This window comes from Lonchura striata, chromosome 18, assembly GCF_046129695.1.
Source record: "Lonchura striata isolate bLonStr1 chromosome 18, bLonStr1.mat, whole genome shotgun sequence".
NCBI classification, from domain to species: Eukaryota; Metazoa; Chordata; class Aves; order Passeriformes; family Estrildidae; genus Lonchura; species Lonchura striata.
Genome location: NC_134620.1, coordinates 12,642,436 through 12,653,800, shown reverse-complemented (window position 1 = coordinate 12,653,800; position 11,365 = coordinate 12,642,436). Strand labels below are relative to the sequence as shown.

Here is an 11,365-nt window from a genome sequence, read left to right as displayed (position 1 = left end):
CACACCAAATTTTAACTGCAAAGAATCTTAATGGTTTTTAGGTTTTTATTTAGTATGAACCAGTTGCAAAATGTATAAAGAAACTGGGTGATTGGTTCCTTCATTATTTCCCTTACTTGGTCATTATTTGTATGTGATGTAAATCTTTATGGTTTTGTTGGTTTTGCTCCTAAAGAGCAAAGCATATTTCCTATTCTATTCCAGGAAAAATAAGTAGGGAGAGAGAAACAAATTTATCTTTGATAGCTGGTAAGATCCCATTTTCCATATTCCTGTCAACTGCATTTTTCATGGTATTAGCAAAAAGTGCAGGTTTTATCCTATTTCAAGAGTAGACTTAATTAAGTGCTTATTGTATAAATAAGTGGGTTTAGAACTTGCAATAAAATGTAGAAGCTTAAAAATGACATCTTATTGCGTATTAAGAGACTGAACTGAAGCAGGAAAATAGATATTGGCTTGAGTAGATCCATTTGCAGAAAAAAAACTCCAGCTCCTGGCTTTCAACAAACGCTGGATGTGTGTATCCTAATTAGCAAAAATGGAGTTTTTTCATTACTATGCAGAATGGAATGGCAAAAAAAGGGCAAAAATACATTTTTTAATAATAAATAGAAATAATGCATTTAAATGCAAGGTAAGAAAACAGTTTTAATCAAATGATAAATACTCTAAATATTTCAGCACTGGATTTGTGCAACAGCCTCTCATAAATGTCTACTAAAAATCAAACCACTTTGCTCAAGACTTGTTATTTCAATTGTTTGTGCTGAGAAAATCTTCCACAAACATTTAATTTTTGTTATAAATTAGAGCATGTCCAATGGAACATTGATTTGTGTTGGCTGAAAGGCGTTCTTTTAGATAATTACTGTTATTTTTATTTTCAGTGTGCTATAAATCTGATGATGGGCCCTTTAATTCCTGCTTGTTCTGTCAGGATGAAGAACGGAGCTAAATCCAGCAGACCTTGTTTCAGCAAAACTCCCAATGAAGTCAGGGTTTGTGAAAGTCAGGTTTGTCTCCCAGTTCCTGCTGATTATTTGGGACATTTTTGCTCCCTCTCCAAGTCCCCAGAGCTGCTCACCCAGAGTGACACCAACACGGAAATCAGGGAAATCGATGTGAAAAATGCCCTTTTCACCCACTGCCCTGGGAATAACACGGATTGCCTCGGGAATTTGGAGAGCCCGCTTTAAATTCAGAGGGAATTTAAAGAACTCTTTAAACGAGCTGGAAATAGGTCAGATTCAGATTGTTAGAAAACAACTCCCCACGTGGGTGTTGCCAGACAGGTGGGACCTTGTGATAAAGTTGTTGATTCGTGTAACACTTCCTTACTGCAACGCTGGCCCGGCCCTGGGGTGTCAGTCCCGTTACAGAGCACCGGAGCCAGGCAGCTGAAGGGTTAACGGCGTGCCCTGGGCAGGAACCTCCTGCCGGCAGTGATAACAGCGGGCACTGGGATTTGCCTTTCACATGGGCTCTGGGCAAACAGGGCCAGAGAGAAGCCAGAGCTGCCCCTGTGCCAGCCGGGGTGATGGAGAGGTGTCCCAGCCCCACTGTGTCACAGCCTTACCCCAAGGGCGCTCTTCAGGTGACAGCGCTCCGGTCCCCTGTCCTCTGTCAGCCACCATCTGCCTTCCTGCAGAGCCAAAGGGCTCTGCATCCATCCATGGCTCTCTGGGGACAGTCACCAGGAGTGAGCACCCAGCTGCCTCTGGGCAAACACAGAACACTGATCCTAGGTGCGGCTCCTGAACAAGATCTCACATTGATTCCATAGGTAATACAACCATGGACATCCCCAGGCACTGCTGAACACCTCTGCTGCAGCGTGTTCTGCAACTGAGAGCAGCATCACACTGCAGGGAAGTCTTGTCAAGAAACCTCTGGAAATTGGGATATTTAAACACAGTAACATTCATGACTGTGGGCACCTATATGCATGTGACATCCTCAGTAATAATCTCCATCACAGTAAAGAGATGAAAATAAGCAATCCTAGATTTGGGTAGCAAAGGAAATTTTATAGCATCCATTTTAGTTATTATAGTTCAAATGGAAGTGAGATGGTACCTCTAATATAAACCAAATTAATCTGATACCCAGATGGCAAATGGCTGCTCCCACAAAACAGTGGATGTGCTGCTTTGGATGTCTGGAACTATTTCCTCTCTCAGGTCCATGTGGATCTTGCTGTAGCTCCAAGGACAGCTGAAATCGACATCACTAAATCCCCCAAAGCTGCAGAATATTACAGTAGTTTTATAGCTGGGATGCCTCCTCATCCAGTTCTGGATAGGGATAAGGAGAAGTCTTTGGAAACAAAGTGAACTGCTGCTCATGTGACTGCTCAGAGTGGTGCTCCAGCTGGGACAAATTTGGTAAGTGCTGATGCTCCAAATTTACCTTTTTTTTTTTTTTTTTTTTTTTTTTTTTTTTTTTTTTTTTTAAATTTTGGCTTTTCCAATAGAAATGCAAGTATTTGGAATATTTAATATTATTAACCAGCCAGGCAATTAAAAATAACAACAAAGTAAAAAATGGAAAAGTTAGCTTTATGTTGCAAGATAGGAAGATAAAACTGTGAAATTCTAAGAATTTTGAATGCTCCTACCAAATCCTGAACTAGGTGGAAAAGCCAGTGAACAGAATCCATTAAAGCTGCATTTATTAAATGTCCACTTGTATAAAAAGCTAAAAATAGTGTTTGAGTTTTTCCAATTTTCCTTTGATAACAGTTATTATGATTTTTTGCTTCATCTCAGAAAGTAATTTTGCTGCTGCTGCTGCAGTGTATAATGTGTGCCCTTTCTTGGTGCAGCACAAATGACAGAGCACTAATCAAATCAGAACAACAATCACGTCATCTTTGAGTAACTAGCAATAAACTGTTTTTATAAGGAAGAAATATGAACTATTTTTAGGGTAACTGAACAGAAAACCAGAAAATGATTGTAATCAGTCTTACTCCACATCATTGCTGTGAATTTCTAAGGCATTGCTTTTTCCCGGGCAGCAGGCTAATCCCTGTCATGCATCTTTGTGTAAATGGCCCAGTCAAATAGGATTTCTAACGTTTGGTTTAAAGTTTTGACTTCCAGTCTATGAAATCCCCTTTCTCCCTGCCCTATCTAGTGACTCTGAACCACAGGCTGATTCCTAAGTAGCCTAAATGTCCATTTTTGGTGATTATCCCACGTTTTCAGCATGTCTCACATCTCCTTGTCTGTGTTATTTTGCTATTTGCTGTCAAGCCTTCAGCGAACGCCTCCGTTGGAAGTCCAGGAATGGGTTTGCCATGGCTCTGCAGCTCTGCAGCCCTGTGCAGGTGCTGTGTGGGAATGATGGCACAGGGCAGGAGGCACAAAGCACCCAGGTGTCTCTGGAGGTGGCTGTGCCCATCGCACACAGCCTGGCCTTTCCTGAGCTTCTCCCTGCCAGAGGTTCCTTCCCTGCTTCACTGAATCCTGCAGCAATCAGCTGCTGGAGGCAGGGGGTGGTGGCACAGCTCTACCTGTGCCTGTGCCTTCCTTCCACCCTGTGCCAGGGCACCCTGCTCTTCTCCCTGGCCTGGGAGAGCAGGGTCAGTGTGCAGCTGTTGGGAAAAACTATCTCCAGCTATTTGGCAGTGTGGGAGGGCTGGCATGAGGATGTCCTGGGATCTGAGACCCACTCCTCACACTGTGAGCCCTTTGGAAGCTTCTCAAATAAATGTCATTAAATAACCCATTTTTCCTGTGGCCCAGCCACCAACAATTTCTTTCTTTCACCTAAAAATTGTAAAAAAGAAGAATACCATACAGTCAAAATGTAGTTTTGCCAGCTTTTATTTTAGTCCTGTTAACAAATATATTTAATGCAAAAGCAAACCAGGAACTCTATAATTACCATCCTCTCTGGATATAGAATCCAGCGGAAGATCTGACATAGTTAGGTATCAAAGAAAGCAAAATTACTTTTTTTATATCCTGAAAAAAGACATTCTACTTCAGGCAGGAAAAGCTATAAAAAACCCCACCAACCTATCTAGGAATCCAGTAAGCCAAAGGAGAACAGCAGGAGTTCTGGTCCCACAGAATTATCTCTGTGCTGCTGATCTGTGACGGGGGCCAGGAGCTGCTCATCTGGAATGGTGACGTGTGAGGGACACTCTCAGTCCTCACCTCCATCCCTGTGCCCCAGGCTCAGCTCTGGGGCACCTCTGAGGCTGCTCAGGGCTGCACTCCAAGCCAGATGCAAGGAGCCCTGGGCCATGTCTACATCCATGGATAACCTCCAGCCCTGGGATGACCCTCTTGGTGTGTGTAATCCCTTTGGAATTGCACTGTGCAGACAAAACAGCTCAAAACTCCTCCCTGGGGAAAGCTTCAGCCGAGCTCCCTTTACATTTTTACACTCAGGAAATACAAAGGGGGTAAATGTTCAAGGAAAAAAACTTCTGTTAAAAACAACAGCAAAAGATAATGGAAAAAGCTCAGAATCCAAGTGATTGTTCTCCAGGCAATCAGCCGAGCCCAAGCGTTCAAGGAAAGAATGGCCAGGAGTGCTGGGGCCAGGCCGACAGTGGCCCCGCTCCTGCTGCCACACTGGGTGGGTAAGGACAATAGGGACAACAGGGCCAAGCCAGGAGGGTCACAGTTATACAATATCAAGTCTCTCAGGCCTTGCAAAAATGTAACCTTATCGATAGAGAACGACAGGCAGAGCAATTACGTGAGTTTTCTGTGACCCTGAAGAAGGATTTGTTTCCCTTTGATCTCCCTACAAATGCATGCCATTCCTGGCCTCATAAAACATAGATTTATGAGCAGGTTCACCCCAGTGCAGCCCTCCCAACAGCTTCCAATCATGGCACATTGTCATTCAGACACTGGAGCAAAAGATTTCAGAGGGGTTTCTTTGGTCTCTCTGTTTATGCACCAAAACCAAACCATGGACAAAAACTGTAGAATTTATGAAAGCAACAGTACTTAACAAGAGTCTTCCTAATTCATGTGGGTATCAGGAAGAAGAATTCATAACACAAGCCTATCTTTACCTCCTTCCTGAATGATCTGACCAATGGCTGCTTGATTTTGTTGTTTCAGAAAACATTCTCTCTTACATTCCATTAATTTCTCGAAGTCCTGCCACATTTTCATTTGCTTCATATTTGGCCCATGACTTTCCCGTACAATTTTCTGCTTCTCTCGTAGTTTCTGTTAAAAATACAAAAATATCAGATTTCTGCAGCAGCTTTACACCACAAAAACTGTTACATAAGCAGCTTGGAATGACAGAGATTTTTATATGCTATGGAAATATTGGTTTGTTCATATTGATAACACTCCCTGCAAGTGCAAAAGGCATTAACACCTAGGACTTAGACCTTTCTATGGATTGACAACTATTTCCATGGTTTTTAACTGTCTAGTCTTATCTGTTTGAGAACTTATGCTCAATATCTGACATCATTTCCATGCAGAGCTCTTGCAGTATCAAGGTACAACCTGCAATGGATTCATACCATGACACGCTAACACAAAATCAATGTTTTACAATTAAACCCCCTCCTGATTATTAAGAAAGGCAGCCCAGACCTGTAAAAATCACTCAGACTGACTAAGAAAAGGAAATTAATAAAAGCTGTTTGGTGTGACTTGCTAAGCCCAGCCTTGTCCCTGCTGATCTGAGCTTCAGACAAGATTAAAACTGGACAACTGCTTTTGTCTGACGCCGCTGATCCCCTGGCCTTTAGCAGCAGTTATAAGGGTGACAGGCTCAGAATTTATTGTCTTCAACAGGTTGCTTTATATACAACAGAAAATCTGAGCTGGCACAGTTCATTATGCCCCTGTTTCAGGGTCTTATCCAAATGGTTTTCAGGGAATGTGCTGCCACATTGAGCTGTTTGCCTATCCCTTACAGCAGCTCATGTTATTCCCTGCAGGAAATCAAGCCCTGAGGAGGGAGCAGGATCCTTTTCCAGGGTATTAATTACCAATGCCAGCAGTGATAGAATTTTCTTTGTAGGCTGCACAATGCTTTTTATAAAAGACTGACCACAGCCCCACAAAAATACAAACTGTACAATGGCTGAGCAAGGTAAAAGCCTCATTCTTACCTTCCCAAGGTTTTCTTGTTCAAGGATTATTCGTGTATACTGTTCTCTAAAGGAAACATAAAATGATTTTATCATGATTTGGTTCTATGTAACAGGACAGAATAATGATGCAAACATGGAAAATTATGGAAGTATTGGGAGGTTCACAAATGAGACAGAAGAGAAAACACAAAGAAACCTTTTTGTTATTGGACAAAATTAATCTTTGCTATGAAGGATCAGATCTCCTTGTCTCAGCTGTGCAGCTGGAAAAAGTGATACTGGCTAAGGTCTCTTACATTTTTGAAGATGACATGATCACTGCTCCTTCCAGCTTGAGGGCAACAGTGAGACCATACAGATGAGATCCTGATCCTTTTTGTAATTAATTTATCCTGGTGACATCTCGAGGGGAGCCACAGCCTCACTCATACAGGTGTCAGAATTTACTGACCCACAGCCCTTAACTGCTGTGAATGCAGCATTGGAATGAGTGGGAAAGTCCAGGAATGAGGGGGAATGGCATTTCAGCCCAGGCCTGACAAGGCCACTGAGTGCAGTGGCAATGCTGCACGTTCCTCTCCCAGAAAACAGCCCTCACATTTCGGGGCCTAGGCACAGGCTGAGAAGTGTTAATGCTGACATTCAGCATGGAAAGCCCTGGCTGGCCACCTCTGTCTGTACCAGGTGGCCTCATCCCTCTGCCATACCCAAAGCTGACACGACCCCTGACAGTAAAATACACAAAACACAACAGCACAGTCCACAGACAGCACAGAGACTTATATTTAGCTTTTCTGAAATGTGACAATAGAAAAAAAAACCTTGTGCACTGAGCCACTTGGAAAAAAAGATCAATTATCTTTTGTGTGTAATTATGACATTTTTCTGGTGTGAGAGTCATCTAGTGGAATTCAAAATAACCCAGCTCATTTAAAGAACTTTCCAAAGTGCTCTATTAACTCTATAAACCTAATTGTAACCTCCAAGTACAGAAATCATAATTTCAGGAAAGAAATGTTAGCCTCCACAATGCCAGAGCCTGAAGATTTCCTGGAGTGTGAGAGCAGCTGTGTGGACCCAAAGCACTGTGTTCCCTTAATCCTTCCCCTTCTCCCAAGTACTCCAGGACTTAGACTGGAGCACTTGGGCCTGGGGCCAGCTGGTCCTGCCTCCACAGGAATGGAGCTGGATCACTTTAGGATCTCTTGCTCTTGGACAATTCCAGCCAGAACAGAGCAGAGCTGTGCTGAGGCTGCTCCAGGTGCTGTGCTGTCACACTGATCCCAGCAATCTTCACCCATCTGGAGGTGAAGCTGAAGCTGCATCTTTGTCCTGGCACACAGTACGTGTTCTCACACATTTGGCCTCCAGAACACCCCCTTTTTTTTTTTTAAAGTAGAATTTTCAAAGTAATCATCAGAAGGTTTTATGTCTTTTCTAGTAAGTTTTTCTTTACTATTTATAATGATGACTGGAAAGAATGTAACTTAATAACTTTGTTAAAACTCCACAACTTTTTATTTTTAGAAAAGAAAATTAACTTTTCACATTCCTAACAAGTGACTCTACGGAACAGAGAGTTTATATTCAATAAAGAGGGTCTGAATTAAGACATTTTTTGTTCAATACGTTGTCAGGAAAGTGCAATTCTATTTATGGTTCATTTTTACTCTGTTTACATTCCAGCACTTGCTGAAAAATACATTCAGGTTCTAAAGAGATATCCAGAGAAAAATGTCATCGTCTCATTTTATATTTTGCTAAGATCTCTCTGCTGAACTTTGCTGTAACTCGCTGAAACGAGACAGCTCTGTGACCTCTTAGCAAGGTCAGGACTGTGGCTGGTCCCTGTGGGAGGATCATTTCCACAGTGGGGAAGTGAAACGGGGACAGCACAGAGGGGTAACAGCCTGCTCACATTCCCTCCCCATACCTGGGATTGCATGGCTGGGCTCGTGCTCCATCCCAGCACTGGGCTCTGATGGCTGCTCCGTGTGAATTCCCACATCCTGCATGTCCAATTCCCAAGGATTTGAGTGGAGTGAACCAACCTGAGCTCCCACTCCCTGCTGTCTGACCCTACTGCCTCAGGTCCTCATCTTCATGAATATTCACATCATCACTAAGCTTTTATCTGTTCAGCCTTCTGCTTAATTGTGCTGCTTCAAATGTTTATTTCCTACAGCCTTTCATTATTTTGTGAGATGAGCAAGAGCCCTCTTAGCCTCCATCATCTTTTCTCTCCTCGTCCTCTTCTCCCTCCCCAACGTTTGTAGTTTGGCTTCTTTGCTTACTCTTACTTTCCTACACTCTTTACTACAGTGTTTGAACACTCCCATGCCTCACATCCTTGCAGGTCTCTGTGATGGATTTTACTCTGCTCCTTCCCTTCCTGGTGATCTCTGCCTCCTGTTCTAGACCATGGAGATGCAGCTCCACTGGTACCAGCGCAAGGGGCTTCAGGAAAGGGTCTGATGGATTCTCCAGAAAGAATCCCTGGAGTTTTCTCACTGTCTGACATATTTCCCTATCAATGGCCATAAAACTGAGCAAACACGAATTTTAAAACTGTTTTGATAAATGTTTTCATGACTGGGAAATACTGTGGTGGGAAAGCAAAGACCACCTTGTAAAATTACTGACACCAACTGGATTATTTTGTTGACAACAAGGATCTAGGATTCACTTTTCTGGAAAAGAGAATTTCTATTTCATGCAATATTCTGAAACTTTGAAAAGCTAATTATGAAGAATAAGCTCTGGGTATTTTGACACTTCTACCAACTGGAAATTATTAATGTTTTGGATTTTCCAGATGCTTAATTTTGAAACAGTTTGTTGACTGTTGCCTGAATTTTGTTTCTTCTTTTATGTTGTATTAGAAGATTGAACATACACAAAATTTTCAACAGGATACTTTCACAAAAATATTTAGTTAAGTTTCACTTAGTTAAGTGTAAAAAATCTCTACAACATGGTAACGTTTAGACTTCTTAACACAGATAATGAATCCGAAATATCTCATTCTCAGAAAACATTTCCATCTTTGGCAGGAAAAATATCTATTTAAAATAGAAAACTACACCAAAAATAATCAGCAGCTCAATTTATAGTATTTCCTGTTTCTCTTGCTGCCAGTCAAAGGCGAGGGGTCCTGAAAAGAGTCATGGGATGAAGGAAGTGGCTTTTTACTGGAGTCAGTGAAACTGAGGGTAAGGATGGAGGTTCATGGGATGGTGCAGAACCATCCTCAGAGTGTGGGGCTGCCAGTTAAAGCCTGTCCTGGGCTGAGAAAATCCAGTGGGAAGGGCAAACCTCCTGGTATGTCTGACAGAACCTGTATGTTCACAGCAGTATAGGCTGGAATCCAAGATGCTTATTTTTAGATTATTATAGTGATTCTAAATTTATCAGGTGAACTCCTCCGGCCCAAATGCCAATGAGAAAATTCCTGACTTCAGCCTCAGTTTGTGAACCTCCTTCAAGTCACCCCAAGGGGAGAGAGCCCTGCCAAGGGGAGAGAGCCCTGCCCCGCTCACCGAACCGCCCTGCGCCGCTCCTGCGGGTCTGGGGACACGTAGGCCTTCATTTCCTCCTTGGCACGCTGCAGCTGGATCTCCAGGCTCTGTGAAGAAAGGCATCATTTCAATACATATATGGGTGTGTACATTATAATTGCCATTTCATTTCACAGTGAACAGTTTGTGCTCTCACCCTTTTCATGCAGTTAATGTAACGGTAGTTGCTCTCTTCCTGGGCACACTCCTCAAGCAGCCCCTTCACTTCCTGTGGGAAGAGTAAGATTCCAAAGCACATGGTGACTGCAAGCTCCCAGGAGATGCCCTGTGTTGCCATACAAACCATGAGAGTTTATAATAACAACAATACTAATAATCCTGAACTGATAATTTCTCAAATGTTTATAAAATTTAGGTTTCTCACAAGTCTCTTTTAGAGTGAAAGACAACTGAGTGGTTTTAGATTTGCAGCTTCAGCCACAGACAGAGATGCAAAATGGCTGTTAACAGGTTTTTATTAATGCCTGACTTGTAACAGACACTTCAGCAGTGCTGCCAGGACTCTGCTCCTCAGCACATCTGAAGTGCCAGGCACAGCTGTGAACAAGTATTTCCTGGAACACATCTGCAAAGTGCATGTTAGAAGCTACAGACATGCCAATAGTATGTTAATCACCAATCAATAGTTATATGGAGGACTCTGGACTTAGTGGGTTGCTCCCATCTCTAAATGGTCCATTCCCAAAAAGCCTCATGATCCCAATGGAATTCCTGTACACATTCCAGGCTGCACAGCATTTGCAATTCCAGAGCTCTGTTACTGTGTGATTTCCAGACCATCAGCTGGAAAACTGAATTCTACAGTTCAACTCATGTCCAGCTCAGTCAGTGGATGTGATTGTCACCATGTGGTAGAAAATGACTGAGTTGTCTGCCAAGAAGAAAAGCCTTGATTGCTGTTGTAAAATAGTTCCTTTGGAAGGTTCATTTCATAGCAGGTCCATCTGGTATGAAGGACCCTACAAAGGAACTTTTAGAGCAGGAAAATAGCTGTCTATGTATCCACCCACACTTTAAACTCCCTGTTTACCTTGCAGTATATTCTTCTGAGGGAAAGGCCCTGAGAAACCAAGCCCAGTCAAAATTCACAGGAGTGATGGAGTGAGACAAAACAGGAATACAAGGCAGTCCCATTTAATCAAGTCTCCTCACCACCAGTTTCAGTCATTAATTATCCACTGAATTTGTTGCTAGTGCAGTGAAATTGCTAATGACATATAAAGATTTGTCTTGATCAATTAATCTTTATTTTATGGTCAAACTCTTCCCTATCCAGGGCATTTCTGGCAGACTCACGTCCTTGCTGATCAGAGCTGGATGAAGCACCCTGCGTCCATGTGCTGCTGCTCAGGACCTGTATGACTGCACCCACCCCACAGAGCAGCTTCAGGCACGACCTGTGGGTGACACTGACTGGATTTGCACTTTCCTCATGCTGAGGGAGGGCAGGGAAGCACTGCAGCCCAGCATTAATCCAGGAGCAGCAGCCAGCCCCACCTCACCTGCTCCAGCGCCGAGCGATTGGTCTCCAGCCCGGCCGCACAACTGTCATACTGGATTTTCTTCTCATCACATTCTTGAGTTAATTCCTTGGTGAAAAGGGCAAAAGGGCACATCAGTGAATTCTTCCTTTGGCTGGCATGTGACACTCAGCCCCTCACACACCAGCCCCAGCTGCTGGAGTGTGACCCTTGCT

General features: G+C 43.0%; 1 protein-coding gene across 1 annotated transcript in view; it reads right to left on the bottom strand.

The window, feature by feature from the left end:
• Positions 1-3,815: 3,815 nt before the first annotated feature.
• The window catches only part of IFT81 (intraflagellar transport 81), a 37,165-nt gene continuing 29,615 nt past the window's right edge, over positions 3,816-11,365 (bottom strand). Inside the window, exons 14-18 of the mRNA XM_021532725.3 lie at positions 11,172-11,258; positions 9,806-9,877; positions 9,631-9,716; positions 6,110-6,155; positions 3,816-5,204 (exon numbers count right to left, since the gene is read on the bottom strand). Of these exons, the coding sequence (XP_021388400.2) occupies positions 5,022-5,204; positions 6,110-6,155; positions 9,631-9,716; positions 9,806-9,877; positions 11,172-11,258 (474 nt within the window). The 3' untranslated portion in view covers positions 3,816-5,021. The remainder of the gene's footprint in view (positions 5,205-6,109; positions 6,156-9,630; positions 9,717-9,805; positions 9,878-11,171; positions 11,259-11,365) is intronic.